Source organism: Rhincodon typus, chromosome 5, assembly GCF_021869965.1.
Source record: "Rhincodon typus isolate 14 chromosome 5, sRhiTyp1.1, whole genome shotgun sequence".
Taxonomy (NCBI): Eukaryota; Metazoa; Chordata; class Chondrichthyes; order Orectolobiformes; family Rhincodontidae; genus Rhincodon; species Rhincodon typus.
Genome location: NC_063336.1, coordinates 81,949,579 through 81,967,927, shown reverse-complemented (window position 1 = coordinate 81,967,927; position 18,349 = coordinate 81,949,579). Strand labels below are relative to the sequence as shown.

Genomic DNA, 18,349 nt, shown 5'->3' with positions numbered 1-18,349 from the left:
GACTGAGAGAGCAAGGGGGTTGAACAGGGACTGAGAGAGCAAGGGGGATGAACAGGGACTGAGAGAGCAAGGGGGATGAACAGGAACCGAGGGGGCGGAAGGGAGGACAGAGACAGACAGGGTAAGGGGTGGGAAGAGGGACAAATAGGGTGAGGGGGGGAAACAGGGACACTTGGGGCAAGCGGGGTGGTAGAGAGACAGAGAGGAAAGAAGGAAGACAGAGAAAATGACAGGAAGAGGAAAGGTCAAGAGGAAAAGGATGCACTGGGGAGACAAGTGGGCCAGCAAAGTACAGGGTCACAACAAGTTTCAATGTCAATCATAAAAGATGAAAGTTTATCAGTAACCTAACATCAGAAACTAATGCCTTATGACTCACAACTGGGAAAAATAGAATTCCAAATTAAGAGAACCTTTGGTATTCAGGCATTCAGTATAGCAAGCTCCAGAAACATCTCTCCTTAGGGAGAAATCAAGATAGCTGGAAAGCCTAGAAGTGATTCACACTGGGCATTAGCATGTGAACTAGAGTGCACATGAGCATTTTCCACTGGTTTTCCAATACTTTTCACCACAGTAAGACAGACAAGCAGCTTCAAATGTTAAACTTGTAGGTCAGTAGCTTGGAAGAAGGGATATTAGAAAGCTGTTATTCAACTTGGTGGCTTTTTTAACGGATGCATCTATCATATTGATAGCTAATGATCAAAGCTAACCACCAATTACTACATAATATTTTTTAAACAAAATAACTAAATAAATTACAAGCAACAATGTTAAAACCAATAAGGGCAGGGGAAGAAACACACACACACACACAATCACAAATGTGTAAGCTCACCTCCAAAACCTGGATGATCATTTTATGGCACAACACAATGTTTGGGAAAGTTAAAAGATTTATTGATGATACGGGAGCAGAAAGGTGACAGTTCAGATGAAAGAAAAAAAGAAAATAAAGGTTAATTTCAGAAATTTGTAATATAGAAAAATATGTAAGATAACCAAAAGAAAAGTATGAGTGGGTAAGTGGGTAAGTTGTTGGAGGTGATTCTGAGAGATAAGATTTACATGTATTTGGAGAAACAAGAACTGATTAGGGATGGTTAGCATGGTTTGTGCATAGGATATAGTGTCTCATAAACTTGACTGAGTTTTTTGAGGATGTAGCAGATTGATGAGGGCAGAGTGGTAGATGTTGTCTACATTTGGCTTTAGTAAAGCCTTTGACAAGGTTTCACATAGTAGACTTATTAGTAAAGTTAGATCACGTGGGATTCAGGGTGAGCTTGCCAACTGAAAATGAAATTGGCTTGACGGTAGGAGACAGAAGTGGTGGTGGAGGGTTGTTTTTCTGACTGGAGGCCTGTGGCCAGTGGTGTTCCACAGAGATCGGTACTGAATCCACTTTTGTTTGTCATTTGTATGACAAATTTGGATCAGAATTTAGGAGGAATGGTTAGTAAGTATGCAGATGACACCAACATTGGTGGTATAGTGGACAGTGAAGAAGGTTATCTAAGATTACAAAGAGATCTTCATCAATTGGGTGAATGGGCTGAGGAGTGACAGATGGAGTTTAATTTGGATAAATGCGAGGTGTTGCATTTTGGTAAAACAAACAAGGGCAGGCTTTATACAGTTAATGGTAGGGCCCTGGGTAGTGTTGTAGAACAGAGAGAGCTAGGGGTTAAGGCACATAATTCTCTGAAATTTGCATCACAGGTAGACAGGGTGGTTAAGAAGGCGTTTAGCATGCCTTCATTGGTCAGACCACCGAGTATAGGAGTTGGGATGTCAAGTTGAGGTTATACAGGATGTTGGTGAAGCCTCTTCTGGAGTACTTTGTTTTGGTAGCCCTGCTATAGGAAGAATGGGGGGAGGTGGGGTGCAAGGGGTTGGATTCAAAACTAGGGTGCATATTTTTAAGGTGAGAAGAGGAACTTTTAAAAGGGATATGAGGGACAACATTTTTACACAGAGAGTGGTTTGTGTCTGGAATGAACTGCTAGAGGAAGTAGTGGATGCAGGTTCGGTTACAAATTTTAACAGACGTTTAGATAAGTATATAAATAGAAAAGGTTTGGAGGCATACGGCCCAAATACAGGCAAGTGGGACTAGTTTAGTTTGGGAATGTGGTCAGCATGGACTAGTTAGACTGAAGGGTCCACTTTAGTTTAATAGAAAGCTGTCATGTGGAAAATAATAGCAATCAGGTCAGTTTAATGGCTATGCAGTTCATACCTGAGTAGATTGAGAAATGGCTTCGTCCAGTGAGGTGGCTCTTCGCTTGACATCCTCTTTGATCTTACTGTAAAGTGCATCAGCTGCTGTGTACTTCTGCTGGATGCCTAAACCTTCCCGAGGGCTTAACTCCAGTAACTGAGGTCCAGTTTTATTCATCTTATCTATGTGAGGCTTATGTTCCGCTATCAATTCCCGCAGTTGCTGAAATAGAATAAAGCATCTGTCAATATTTAAAACTAGCATATTCCCACCAAAGCTGCCTTATCCTGTGAGAAGAACCTCAAATATTTAGTGAGTGGATAACAGCACCTTGCGATGTAGAGATGTAAGAATGTACTGGACTTTAATATTAACAATGATAGGATAACATGTCATATAAGACAAGAGATCGGTTTTGTTGGAAAATTGCAAGCACAGTGAAGTATTTGACACAAGTTATGTTTCCAGAGTTCAGTTATGTCCTTTACATGCACAGAACTAATTAAGGTATAGTGCATAAATAGGGCCATTCAGCCCAACTGGTCTATATGCTCCACATAAGCTCCTCCCTATTCTCTTCATCTTACCCTATCCTTCTCTTTTCTGCTTCACAAACTTATCCAACATTCCCTTTAATGCATCCAAGCTACCTACCTCTCCAATTTCTTGTGGGAATGAATTCCATATTTTATAGCACTCTTTGGGTAAACAAGCTGCTTCTGAATTTACTACTGGATCTATTCATGGTTATCATATATTAATGATCATAAATTCCAGTCTCCCTCACAAGTGGAAACGTCTTAAAACCATAAAGGATATACAAAATATGAGCAGAAGTAGACCACAAGCCCTGTTGAGTCTATTTTACTCAAAAACCATAGCTGTATCTTGACTTAAATTGCACTTTGTCACCAGATCCACATCTCCCTCGATTTTTCTGAGTCCAAAAATCAAAAGACATCAGTCTTTAATATCCTTAATAAGGGAGTATTCACATCCCCTTGGGATAGAGCATTCCAAAAACTCTGACAGCTGTTGTTCCTCATCTCAGTCCTGAATGACAGATCTCTTATCTGGAGTCCACATCTGTGGTCTATACTCTCCAACTAGGGGAAACAGAATCTCAGCGCCTACCCTGTTAAGCACCAGCCCCACCGCTTACCCCTCATTGGGGTGAATCTCATCTTCGTCAGTGGTGTGAAACTAGCATGCAGTGAATTCACAGTTAATTTTTCATTGTATTCAATCTTTCTTCCACTGAAGTTCACAGGATGATAGGTGAAACTGTTTTTGTGGACCATATCCTTGTTTGAATTTAAAAATGGTGCCAAAATTTTTCAAGTCAGTTGGAAATAAAAATGCATGGAAAATCAGATTTTGCCTAATGATTTTTCATCCTCTATATACATCAATGAGATCAATCTCATTCCACTAATGTTCAAAGAGTTAAGTCCAATCTACCCAGTCTCTCAATATCTACCCTACCATAGGTTACCCTTTAATCTTCTTTTTTCAAGTACAAAGACCCCAATCTTTCCTGATGGTTATAATCACTTAGTTCTATCACCATTACCATGATTTTGATATGTACCGAATTATGCAGTTCAACGTGGACGGTTCTCCCATATGTAGCTGGTCTAATTAGTAGGTTTGTGAATGATACAAAGATTGGTGGAGTTGCGGATGGTGAGGAGGATTGTCAAGGATACAACAGGATATAAATTAGTTGGAGGCATGGGCAGAAAAATGGCAGATGGAGTTTAATCCAGATGTGAGCTGATGCAATATGGAAGGTCAAGTACAGGTCGAAATTATACAGTGAATGGCAAAACCCTTAGGAGTATTGATATGCAGAGGTATCACTGAAGGTGGCAGCACAGGTAGATAAGGTAGTAAAAAAGCTCATGGCATGCTTGCCTTCATCGGAAGGGGCACTGAGCATAAGGATAGACGAGTTATACTGCAGCTTTATAGAACTTTAGTTATGCCACACTTGGAATATTGCATACAGTTCTGGTCACAACATTACCAGAAGAATGTGGACGCTTTGGACAGGGTACAGAAAAGGTTTACATGGATGTTGCCTGGTATGTGGGATTTTACCTATGAAGCAAGACTGCCTAGACTGGGCTTGTTTTCACTGGAAAGCAGGAGGTTGAGGGGTGACCTAAAAGAAGTTTATAAGATTGTGAATGGCATGGATACAGTGGAAAGTATGAGGCCTTTTCCCTGGGTGGAGGGGTCAACTACTGGGGGACACAGGTTCAAGGCGCGAGGGGTGATCTTTAAAAGAGATGTGTGAGGCAAGTTTTTTGCATAAAGGGTGGTGAGTGCCTGGAACGCACTGCCAGAGGAGGTGGTGGAAGCAGACAAAATAGCAGCATTCAAGAAACACCTGGACAAATACATGAATAGTAAGGGAATAGAGGGAAATGGATCCTGTAAGTGAAGACAGTTTTAGTATGGAAGGGCAAAATGTGTCTGCTCAGGCTTGGAGAGACGAAGGGCCTGTTCGTGTACTGTATTGCTCTTTGTTATCTAGATACCCATCCCTGTTTAAATAATGAGGATCACTTAATAATGTGAAAATATTTCTATCACAACAAAAATCAGGAAGAAGAAATATTGCTCACTTTACATGAAGCTTGCTGTAAATCCAAGTTCCAATAAACCTACTTTCTGCACGAATGTTTAACTAGTGATTGGCTGGACCAATAATAAACACTTGACTACTGTAAAACAAAAAAGTTGAAAACTGCACAGAATAAGCACCCTCGAAAAATCTCTAATCTTCACTTCCAACACATAAATGACCAGAAAAAACTGCATTCTTATTGCATCTTTCACAACTAGCAGATGTCCAAAAGCAGTTTACAGCCAATTAAGTACGTCTTAAGTGTTGTCATGTGGGAACATCACCTAATCTGCACTCATGAAGGTCCCACAACAGCAATGAGATATTAACCAGATAATCTTGATTTTGGTGATGATTGAAGGAATACATATTGTGCAGGACACCAGAGGGAGCTCCCTAGATTTTTAAAATGTCATATAATAGGATAATTTAGGCCCTTGACTGGGATTTGAACCAACAACCTTGTGACCCTAAAGGCAAGTGTGCTACCAACTGTGCCACAACTGACTCCTGACCAGGGAATGAATGATTTTAAGATCACAAATATATGTTAGTTACACTATTATTGAAAAATACATTAAAAATCAAATTCAATAAAAGTAGAGAAGTAGCAGGAAAATGGTGGAAGGAATGTAGGGTGGTGGCACAGATTGCTCTTCAAAAGAGCTGGTGTGGGCATGATGGTGAGAATGGCTTCCTCTTATGTTCTTACAATTCTCTGAGCCCTTAGCAGCAAGAGTTATGAAAAACAGGTGCTTTCTCAATCTTAACTTGAAATTAAAATGAGACACGTCCAATCTGGGAGCTGACCAACAAATTGGAAAACAAAAAAGGAAGATGGGAGTATGAGAATAGGACAGTGAGCTCCACTGTTTTGTTTGCCATGACAACCATCAATTCTAATTTCTTCCAAATGGTAGATAGCTTTTTATGCAAGTGTATAAAATTGGAATACAACATCTTCTACAAAAACACGATACACAATTCCAAAACCCAAATAATAAAAAAAATTTAGAAAAAGGAATTTGGCAAATCATCATCATTCAATTTGTGCATTCAAACGTTTTGTTGACCAAACTAATTCTACATATGCGACTTTGATGACCTCTGAACTCACTGGTGTACATGTTCTGGGGAGCCAATGAGAACAGTCATAGCCTGGCAGTGTTCCAGTTTATGACCCACTTAAAATAAAAGAGAAATTCAAACAAACCAGCTCTTTGAAGTGGATGGGTGAAGGCTCTACGTTTGGGTCTAAAATCTGAAATAGAGTCATTTCCTGTAACTTGCGCTAAACTAAGAGATTTATCTAATTAAGCTGAATAGGAGAGAAATAGTATTTGTGAAGAAAAGACAATGTATTTATTAATATGGATTGATACACAAATCATTTGCCTGCTGCAGAAGATATAACAGTCCATAAACTGATACTTCCAACAAAATGTACATTGTCAAGTTTACTTAAATCAACTTAATTGGCTAATTTGTTTCATGAAAAATAATTACATCAGAACATGTGCATAATACACCATGGTGTCAGCACGAGGAAGTATGCAATACATTCATTTGAGGACCACACAAGTAACAGGAGCTTTCACAATCAGTTTTTGGGGGCTTCTGCAGATGATTTTTCTCATGCCCTAAGTAACCCAGGTCTCAAAGGCAAACCAACACCTTGCTTGAACTAGTGAGACATCAGGCCAAATGAGAAGAGCTAAACACAGAAACCTGTCACTTTTGTTTCTTTGGATTTTCTTTTTGTTTTATGTGCAGATATGACAGTTCAGACAAAAGATATTTCTCCGAAAGCAAGTAACTACTCGTTTTCCACCAGTTACACTTGCTCACAATAGTATGAAAACCTTAGCCACAGAGAGCCACTTGCATATCCCAGTCAAAACCATAACAAACTAAAAAGTCATTCATGTACCTACAGAAAGGTAAACTACTTTCTTGTTTTTGAGAAACTGAAACATTATACAGTAAGCTTCAAAGATACAACAGTCTGCAGGGGTATCAGACAAGTGTTGTCTTTGCTTCACCTACCTTAATTTGTTAATATTTAATAGTAATGTACATCAGTTCTGTCTGGCAGCTGAGTGAGCTCAGTGAATGTTAACAAATGCATGCAACAGGGAAAGCAACATGTTGCCAGGTCTGGATTCTTTCTGATGTACAAAGATCAACAGATCTGCAGCCAATTTTGCAGCAGGCAGTTGTCAAGGACATTGGACAATGGGATCATTTTTAGTAAACGTGCTTTGAAGCTGACAAGGGCAGTTCATAAAACAGAGTCATAGGCTGTAAGCAAAAATACCTCCACTATATTAAACTCTGGTGAATCCTAGGCACCATCCTTTCAGACAGGTGTCAAGGCATTAGACAGGGTGAAGAGAAAATCAGGAATGGGACCAGGGATGCAAGAATTTCACAGACTGGTGATGCAGCAATTATTCTCCTTAGAGAAAAGGTTTAGGGATGATTTCATAGATGCATTCAAATTTGAGGGGATCTGATGGTATGAATTGGGATAAACTGTTCCTATTAACAGGGATTTCAAAGAATAGAGGTCACATTCATCGAGACTAGCAAAAGAACTCAGGATGAGAGTATGTGATGAGGCGGGCTGTTTTAACACAGTTTTGTTAAGATTTAGAGTGCACTGCCTTAAAAAGCAGATCAGTTGTTACTTTCGAAAGGAAACTGGACAAAACCTTCAAAACGGGGGAAAAATCTGCACAGTATTTGGCGGGGTGGGGGAGGAGGGAAGCAGGGGAGTTGGATTGACTGGACAGCTCTTTCAAAGTGCTGGTAGAAGCATGCTTGTGTGAATTGCCTTGTTCTGTGCTATATGGCTGTGGTAAATTGTTCAGAGCTTTTGATGGATTCCAGATTGAAAGATATCTTAACAATTGTGGAGATTATGTTCAATGCTGGTCACAGCAGAGGCACATTTTACAGCAACGAAGAAAGGGAGTTATTTTAAAACAAGAATAATTAAGACAGGAGTTGGGAAAGGACAAAAGCAAATGAGTTAACTTTTTCTTTGAGCTGAATGAATGAAGGTCAAACTTATGGAATAAATTTAATGGTAATTGGAGTTTCTGTTGAAGCTCACACACACTTTTCCACATCCCTTTTTTTAAAATCGTGAAATTTTAAATGTACTGTTATTATCATCAGTTTTGGTGACTGTGTTTCCAGTTCTGAACACTCTATCATCATGTTGTGATGAACAGCACATGTAACATGACAACTCAAACTGTTCCTTCACCCTAACTCCCTGCAGCCTTAGGAAGTAAACATCCTCATAGGTTAAGTTGAGCTGATATCGATCAGAACATATCAGCAGAAATTACAGAAAGTGCTCAGCAACTGCAGTGAACTCAACACTTCACAAGAAGAACGAGTTCTCTGACTCCCAAACATTTTGAAGAAACTTGGATTTCACTAGAGATGAAGAAAGAATATTTGCCAATCTGGAAAATAAATTTTATAACCTAAAAAGGCGAAACCCCTGAATGGTTTGGAAGCCACAGGATGGGGCAATGAAAAGTGTGCTGATTTTGTTTTTGGAAAATAGTTCATTTTATTAAATATAAACACTTCATAAAGTGTTATGAAATACACAGATTTTGATGCCAACACTTGTTGCATGAGCCAGACTAATGTCAGTCCAAGCTTATGCTGGGATAGGCAATGTAAATCAATTGCAGGTTCTAAGAGGCCATACTTATATTAGATTACTAGTAACATGTCCTCCTCCATAAAGAGGATCGTCACATAATGATTAATGCAAACATTGAAAAATGCCAGAAAATGCTAGAATTCATTATTTTGGAGGTAGTAGCATGATCTTTAGAAAGTAATGTTTCAACTGGCAAAGTCATCACAGTTTTGTGAAATCACGATTGTCAAATTTATTACAGTTAGTTGAGGATGTAACAAGCAAGATGAATGAAGAGGAGCTCAGCTGTGTACTATACTTGAATCTCCAAAAAGCATCCAATAAAGGCACCATATAAAAGTTACTGATAGATAGCTCATAGTGTTTGGGATAATATGAATAGAGGATTGGCAAACTAACAGAAGGCAGAAAGTTGGGATAAATGGGTAATTTTCAGATTGGCAAATTGCAATGAGTGCAATGTCACAAAGACTTCATCTATAATTTGGGCAATAGGTTCAGCTGTATTTGAACCAAATGTGTTAATACCAAAATAGGCAGAAAAGTAATTTGCGAGCAGATAAAAAGTGGCATAGACATAAAGTGAATGGATAAAAAAAAAGGCAGCTGGAGCGTGATGTGGGAAAACATGAGATCTTCCCCTTTAGTAGGAAGAATAGAAAAGCTGAATATTATGTAAAGACAGACTGCAGAATGTGCCATTACAAAGTTTCAAGCACAGATACTGCAAATAATTAGGAAATCAAATGCAATTCTGGCCTTTATTGCGAGGGATGGAGTTTAAAAGTCAGGATGTCTTGATACAACTGTACAGGGCACTGGTGAGATTATGCCGAGAGTATTCAGTACAGGTTTTGTCTCTTTATTTAATGAAGAATATACTTGCATTGGAAGCAGAAGATTCACTAAGATGATTCTTGAGATGAAGGGGTTATCTCTTGAGGAAGGCTGAGTAGGTACCAGTACTCAGTGGCACAGTGGTTGGCACTGCTTCCTCACAGCACCAGGGACCCAGGTTCGATTCCAGCCTTGGGTGACTGTCTGTATAGAGTTTACACGTTCTCCCATGTTTATCTGGGTTTCTACCAGGTGCTCTGGTTTCCTCTCACAGTCCAAAGATGTAAAGATTTGGTGGATTAGCCATCCAAATTGCTCTGTAGTGTGCAGGATTAGCCATGGTAAATGTGGGTCGGGTGGGATGCTCTTCAAAAGGTCAGTGTAGACAAAAGGGGTAGAATGGCCTCATTCTGCACTGCAGGGATTCTATACTCCTTGGAGCTGAAAGCCATAAGAGGTTTTTTTATTGAAAAATATAACATTTTAAGGAACTTGACACAATGGATGCTGAAAGGATATTTCCTATCATGGAGAAATCAAAAACCAGAAGTCAAAGTTTAAAAAAATAAGAATCTCCTATTAAGATACAGATTAGAAAAAAATCAGGGTCACAGACCTTTGGAATTCTCTTCCCCAGAAAGCAATGTCTGGATCATTCAGTCAGACTGACTTTTGATTAAAAAGGAAGCTGAAAGTTAGGGCCAGGAGTGGTGAGGTGCGCAGGGACAGGAACTGAGGTCACAATTACATTAAACATGATTTTATTGAATCTCAAAGCAGGTTTGACAGGCTAAACAGCTTACTCCTGCTTCTATTTTCCGTAACTTTATAGTGCAGTGGTAGTGTCTCTATCTCTGAGCCAGGAGACTGGTGTTCAAATAACACCTGCTCCAGAGGTGGGTCATGACATCCCTGAATAGACTGATTAGAAAATGTCTACAAAGCCTCTATTTGCCACTGTGTGGTGACCTCTATTCGTACAAATTGGGGATGGGGTTATGGCAAAGGGTTGGTTACTGAAATCTATGCCTTGACCTTGCCACTGAGCTAAGTCTTCCCACAACAACCTCACATTCTCATAGGGCCTACCATCTTGCAGCTAGGTCCCTGAAGACCAGGCCTCCAGTGATGATCACCAGGATCCAAAAGCTGCAGGTCTCTATTGGTTGGCTGCTTCTGGTGAGGCAAGGCTTCAGTAATCCATCAAGAAGCTCACTATCAGCTCTTAGCCAACTGTTTGGAGCTCAATCGGGTGAGCCTGGAGGAGTCGTACCACTGCCCCATAAGGTCATGAGAAATAGAAGCAGGAGTAGGATGTTTGGCCTGTCAAACCTGCTTTGCTCTTCAACAAAGTCATGTGTAGTGTAACTGTGACCTTAATTCCACTTTCCTGCCCCTGCTTATCCCACTGTCCCCAATCCTAAGTCTCAACTCCCTTTTTAATCAAAAATCAGTCTGACTCAATGATCCAGCTTTTGCTTTCTGGGAATGAGAATTCCAAAGATCAGTGGCCCTGCAATTTCCTCTAATTTCTATCTTAATAGAAGACTCATATTTTTCAAACTTTGACTTCTGGTTCTAGCTTCCTCTATGACAGTAAATATCCTTTCAGCATCCACTGTCAAGCCTAATCAATGGTTGCCCCTATACTTAATGCTTAGAACACTCAATCTGAGCGATGGTATTCATTCTGAGGGATTTCACGAATCAGTGCCAAGTTTAATGAGACTGAGACATGCTGAACTGTGATAGTGTGAATAGATTTAGGCTTCTATTACAGCTAGTTTAGCACATTTGCTGAAGTCATACTTTATTTGTTTTGCAACCAACTCAACGTTTAAGAATTGTTTTAAACATATCATAAATTAACCACGATCAAAACACTGAAAAGCTCCTGGAAATTTTGTGACATTGACAAGTAGTGTTGTAGAACAAGAACAATTAAACATCTGCGGGGTAAAATATTTCCTTTTAAGGGTGTTGAAACATCAGTACTTATTGTCATTAAACAGTCAGCATTTCAAAAAAAAGAGAAAATCCTTCATGCTGCTAATACAAATGATAATTGCAGATAATTTGTCATCCTGCACAACTTGCGATAATTCAGACATTTGGTGAGTGGCCAAATAGTTCAACTGGGTTCCAAGAATATCAATCATTCATCTTGATCTCACTTCCTTAAATTCTATTACTGATTTCCCTAACTTGGTTTCTTCCTCAGTTGAATGTACAACTTCATAGTGAGGATAGAAGGGGGAGCCAGTTCACGGCCCAGTCTCTCCCACTCAGAATCACCACTGTAGTAATGGAGCCCTGGCACCAAGCCTCTCGAACAAGGATTTGGGAGTTGGCTGAATTTATCCTTCCAATCAAGACTGCAACCTTTTCATAACTCAACTTAATGACCAGTCTTCACATGAGTTATGAAAGTAGGTGTTCAAGGGCTATTTCATGTTGTAAGAACTAGACATATTTTATTTGGAACCATAAACAGGAAAAGAATAAAAGTTTGGACTGCTCTATTGCAGAGAATGAGCCAGTTTTTATAGATATATGTATATCTAATTCAAAGGGAAAATAGAACTGTGGGGTCACTTCAATGTTACTGGGAAGAATATAACTTTTCTGAAAGCTGAAACTTGATACCTTTATGAGAGACACTGGCACTCGGTGTGGTTGGGGGAAAACAAAGTAACTGCCCAGCAATAGGGTTTCAATTGATTGTAAGTGACGCTTTGCCACTGCACTGAGTCATTGAGTTCAGTTGGGGCACAAACCTCCAAAAAGCTTGACAGCAAACTGACCACTCTTTTTAACTGGAAACAAAAAAACACAACAACTTTGCAAAGGACATTTTCTGAATCAAGTCAAGATCTAGGTTCAACAGACTGGCTACTGAACTCGAGGTTATTGTGGTCAACAACATTTAATAATGGAATTGCAAAAGCCAAAAAGCAAATTGTAAGAAAGTCATCTATTTCCACATTTTGCTTGAATTTGGACCCACACATTCGTACCTTTGAATATTTTTTCTACCAACAATATTCCTAAAAAAGCTGCATCATCTGTCTGTACATCCTACATGTGAATGAAGGTGTGTGTGTGTTTGGATTTAAAGGATAATAGCTTAAATTGTTTTTTCCACATATTAAAGGATAAATTTATCATGATAAGTTTGTGGGTTTTTTTGTTGACTGATGAAACCTGGTTGAGTTTCTTTCATTTCACATAGAGATCATGATCAGGCATTAACTGGCTTAGAGACTAAATTGAATGCATTCACATTTATGATGGCTAATGGAATAGTGGGGCTTGATTTCAAGTTCAGTATCCCCATGAGGGTTGTGATAATGCACATAACTCTGATTAGGGGTTTGAAGTGCAATGACACCCATACAGCCAGTTAAAATCACTAGATGCAATTGAGAATAACAACCTTGGTCAATATCTCCTCTGCTTTGTCCAAAAGCAGCATCAGAAGACTATTCAAGTTGAGATTAGCAAACAGCAAATCAGGAACAGGACTTGAGGCTACCGTGGTCTGTACAGCAAAGCTCTTCATGCAATAAAAAAAATTATACAGCATAGTTATAGCCTATTGGGTCCACGGTGCTCTTTGAAAGAGCTATGCCATAGTCCCACTTGCCCATGGCCCTGTAAATCTTTCACCTTCAAGTTTACATTTCATTAACTTTAAAACTTTTACTGCACCTGTTTCCACAAACATTTGCAAATACAATCCAGATCATAACTCAGTGTGTAAAAAATTCAATAAACCTTGTCCAATTGTTTGACCAATTATTGTAATTCTGTGTTGTCTGACAACATAAACAGGTTCTTCCAATTTACTTTGGCAACAGCCTTTTGCAATTGTACTCATCTGGATGGCCAAATGAATAGGAAGGATTTAGTGGGATATGGGCCAAATGTTGGTAAATGGGACTAGGTTAATTTAGAATATTTGGTCAGCATGGACAAGTTTGACTGAAGGGTCTATTTCCATGCTGTACATATCTATGACTCTAATTAAATCTCCTCTTGATCTTCGATGGTCTGAGGGGAGAAAAAAATCCCAGTCTCTCCCAATCTCTTCACTTTAACTGAAACAATTTGCCTGATTATGTAATATCAAGGATAGCTACTGAACTTTATCATAGGAAAGTTAATTAAATGTTAACATTTAAAACACACCCTATCATTTGGTGCCCTTACTAGCAGACAATAATGACAAAATTAGCCCTAAAGCAAGTGAACATTTTCTTTCCCAAATTTATGGATAACAGCTTTATTTTCTCTGTATATTACCAGTGGTATTGCTCATATACCTATCAGAACTCACTTATCAATATATGTGCATTTTTCTCATTCACAGCAATGTGCACCTATATCGTGCCCTTCACAATTGTAAAGTACCAAAGTATCACAAGGTACTTCCCAAGAAACTATCAAGGAACCACATTAAGACAGTGAAAGATGTTATCTTAACAGAGAAAGCAAGAGAGAGAGAGAGAAAGAGAGAGAGAGAGAGAGAGAGACATACACAGTCAAACAAACACAGCGCATGACTGACAGGGTGGAGATGTTTAGAAATGAAGCTCCAAAACAATAAAACTTCTAGGTCAAAGTAGTTTCCAACTTGTATGTTGTTTTGTGTCACTGAAAATGGCAAAGGAGTCAGCACAACCTAAAGAAAGTTCAGCCAAGGACAGTAGCATGCAGAGAGTGTACATAATGCAGCTATTCCCTTACCCGAAGCTCTTCCTGCTGTTGCTTTAACATCTCGAATTCAATGGCTGGTGTGGGTAACTGCGTAATTAACACTTGGGTCTCTTCAAGCCATGGCCAGAGCTCTTCGTAGGTCTCACAAAACTGGCTGACCAAAGACTGAGCCCGTTCCAGCTGCAAGTATCTTTCTGCATTCATCTGGCTGATCACCTCGTATTGTTTTTGAAGCATGTCCAGTTTGTTCTACATTACAAACAAAGCATTTTAGTTAACTGAACCCACCATAACAAAACAGTGTATCCACAAGAAAAGCTTGCATTTACCTGGTGTCTTTGACAGAGTACAACATTTCAAGGTGTTTAACATGGGCAATAAGAAACACAATTTGACATTGAGCTACATCAGGACAATACTCTGATAGGTGGCCAAACATTTGGCCAAAGGAATAAGTTTTAAGGAGCATCCAAGATAACAGAAATGGAGTTGTTTTGGGAGGGAATTCCAAAACATGGAATCAAGGATGATAATTCTTTTTGAAGCTCAGTGAAACTATCTCAGCGAGGAAATTTTTTATCACTCTTGGATGGGGGAGTAGAGAACAAAAATTCCAAAAGCTAATGGGGCAGTAGAAGGTGAAGTGTCCAAAGGAGTTAGAGGAGTAGGTGGTGAGGCTAAGGTGTGGTTTAATGATTAGAGTTACACCACAATTCTGATTGCCGGCAGGGTTAGTACTGAAAAAGGTAGTCACAGGACAGATTTTCATTTAGCAGAAATGTTGCCATTGACCCTTGGCCAGTTTTCCATTAACGCCATAATGTTGATGCAATTGTAGACAATAAACTGAAAGGGTCACATTCAGATATGAACAAACACTGCAGAGAGATAGAGATAGGTGGGTGCCAGATGATTCACTGGCAAGTGTCCACAAGATCAGCAGCAAGAGGGGAAATACTGTCAGACTTAGGCCTAATGGGCAGCTCAACAAGAGAGCAGGATTAGACAGTTTGTGGCGGTGTTCATACTGAGCCAACACCATGTCATTTGGTGGGTTGCCGAGAGTGACACAGAGGGAGAAGGATGCTGTTGCTTTATCTTATTGGGAATCAACGCTGGGATAGTGACATGAGAGCAGGAATGTCAACAAATACTGAGTGATTGGGATAAGGATTTAGCATGAAAGGCTACATGAAAGACAAGAATTGATAGGAGGGGTGCAGGATGGATAAAGAAAAGAGGTAAATGGGGAAAAAAAAAGAAAAGGAAGTGATGGGCTCAAATTCAAAGCAGCAGCCAAAGTGTGCAGGCAAATGGACTGGAAAACTCAAGTTATATATAGATCTGTTTAGGTATTAATATAAGGAGTACATACTTCCTGACAGCAAATAGGTACTAGAGACAGAAGTCAACAGGTGGTGGTCAGGAGTTGTAATCAGACATCTACATCTTGTAGTGGGATAAAGTTGGTATAGCAACTACTTCACTTTCTCATTTCGCTGCTCAAATCAAAACATTTACTCTTGTACTGATGGAACTTACAAAAGTTCAAACAAAAAGTAATTAATACTTAATTCCTTTGTTCATTCACATACCTTCAAGGATGCTTTCTCCTCTTCAGTGCAGGAACTCATAATTTGATCTCCATTTGCAACGAGTTCATCGATTGTATCTTTGTGTCGCAAAATATCCATTGAAAATGCCTTAAAACACAGGGAATAACATCAGCATTTATCACAAATTGATTTTTTTTGTTACATACACAGTACGATGCTAAGGAGAAGTATTTTAACGTATCTGCACATGAATTAAACGAGTGTGAGAAAGTAGTACAAAGTACTGGAGCAGTCACCTTGGGATATCTGGAGTCCTGGTCAATGTAAAGTTCAACCTCCTTTGGGTTTTAATTGAAAGATTCAACTTGAAATAAGTTAAGAGCGTGGCATCTTGAGAAAAGACCCTCTTGCTCACCATTCATCATCCTAGTCACATGAGACAACATTCATGGAGTTTTTGATTGATCACAGTGTTTACAACAAACCCAGACAAGAAGGCTAGGTTTTCCTTTGCCCGTGGGAGCAGGAATGGGTGTGGCACAATTTGAGAATTACATTCGCTATGGTGACACTGGATACGGCCACTTTTGGGACAGTTTGCAATTTTCAAATGGGCCTTGTGAGTAAGAGGAAATGGGAAAGTTGCTCACCACCAATTTACAGCCCTTTAAACTCCTTAATGAGTTAGCCAAGTGGACTAGCTAGAACAGAATGTGATTTTCAATATTTCTTTTGAATGGAGTTGAACTATGTCGTGAATGCTAGAGCACAGCTGGTTGGATCACCATGGGACAAACAGAAGTTCACTTCTATTTGTGTTTTTTGTTTTCTGAAATTTTAGGGTTCCTATGTACTGTCCCTCCACTTAGCAATCATGGCAACTATATGCCATGTTTATCCCTGCTCTTTCTTTCACAACCTGCCTACTGTCCTCAGCAAGAGTCCTACTTCTTAGAGGCATGTGATATCTCTATTTGGGCACTTAACTATTTTTGATCATTTGGGCAAGTGTTAAGCTACGCAGGAATGCTGCAGTTCAGACATGGTGTCGGGGCCAGAATTCATCAGGGTGGCATCAGGGTTCCTGATCTTGTGGTGAAAATCTTCCCCAAGGTGAGGGAGTCACCAACAATTGCGAGATTTGGAAACCATCGGCCCAAAGTTACTTGCTCCTCCCAAGCTTGTTACAATTACCATATCTCTAATATCATAAAACTGCTCCTTTCCAAATGAAATCTACCAAACTGGGTTGGTATGGTGGCTCAGTCATTAGCACTGCTGCCTCACAGTGCCAGGACCTGGGTTCGATTCCAGCCTTGGGTAACTGTCTGTCTGGAGTTTGCACATTCTCCCTGTGCCTGTATGGGTTTCCTCTGGTTTCTCCTGTTTCCTCCCACAGTCCAAAGATGTCCAGGTTAGGATGACTGGCTATGCTTAATTGCCCTGTAGTTTGCAGGGTAGGTGGGTTAAATGTGTGGTTATGGGGATATGGTGGATGCTCTTCAGAAGGTCAGAGCAAACTCGCTGGGTTGAATGGCCTTTATCTGCACTGTAGGGACTCTGTAGTATTTCAAATGATCGCAACTAACTGCTTCCATAGTCTTCCTGTTTCACTGATTGACAAATGACTCAATTAAATATTATTTTCCAGGTTAGTTTCTCAATTTATTTCCTTCATATTGTCTGAACCTTTGGCAAATGTCTAAAGTTAATGTATAAAATTTTATCCGAATCAGATTCCATCAATCATGGGCTGTCTGCAGTGGACAGATACTGAGCAAGTGAAACATACCTTTCCATGGTGTTGCGTTTTCCTCAAACAAACATTTTGATGGGTTGTTCCATGAGATTTGCCTGCGTAAAGTTGAGAACTACAGAGCACAGATCCATTGTGGAGTAGATGGTTTAGAACTCCAATAGATAAAACAATAAAAAAAAGGGCACTGAGATGAGTGCATACCTCCGCCTTGCTCTGTGGCACTGGGCAATAGCTAGAGATCTGCACTCTGCTGACACAGGACACTGGGCATTGAGTTCTGCAGCACCAATACACAGGGCAAAATATACTGAGACTCAAACTCTCACACTACTTGTTTAAAACAACAAGACAACCTGGAACTATCAAATATCAAAAACAAAAGACTGACCTGTGCTCATTCAAAATAAAAACAAGATACTGTGCAGACAGTGCAATGTTTCCTTCCACAAAAGTTGATAATAGACCTGCAGTTAAACTGAATACATAGACATCTGTGCAAGGGGATATAAAGCTTTTCAGTACGTCACATTACCTTTTGAACTTGTAACTCAGCAGAGGTCTGGTCTTGTTCAAGTCTAATGTCACCAAGTGATCTGAGCTTCTTCTCTGTTTCTGTTATCCAGGCAATCTCTGCATCTGCTGCTTGTTCAAACTGGTGAGGAGGAACAAGAAGGATGGTCAGTTACAGAGTGAAGTCACCTCGAAGTGAAACAGTAGTTTTTGCTTCAACCTTATAGCCTCCCTCATCAGTGAGCATTCCCAAGCCATTTGTTTCCTGTGACTGGGGATCGTGTGCGTGTGGGGGGTGTGTGGGTTGGTGTGCATGTGTGTAGGTGAGAACTATTGCCACTTTCATATAATGAGTGGCAGAAAAGCAGTGCTGTCCAATCTTCCCATTTTTAAAATTCTTACCACTTTACACCCCTAT

At 39.7% G+C, this 18,349-nt stretch overlaps 1 protein-coding gene across 5 annotated transcripts in view; it reads right to left on the bottom strand.

Annotated features, from left to right (window-relative positions):
* dst (dystonin) overlaps positions 1-18,349 on the bottom strand; it is a 536,191-nt gene that overhangs the window by 77,086 nt on the left and 440,756 nt on the right. For all 5 annotated transcript variants that reach the window (XM_048596444.1, XM_048596445.1, XM_048596443.1 and 2 more), the window contains 4 exons: positions 17,954-18,073; positions 15,702-15,809; positions 14,137-14,355; positions 2,246-2,449 (listed from right to left, as the gene is read on the bottom strand). In XM_048596444.1, coding sequence (XP_048452401.1) covers positions 2,246-2,449; positions 14,137-14,355; positions 15,702-15,809; positions 17,954-18,073 — 651 coding nt within the window. The remainder of the gene's footprint in view (positions 1-2,245; positions 2,450-14,136; positions 14,356-15,701; positions 15,810-17,953; positions 18,074-18,349) is intronic.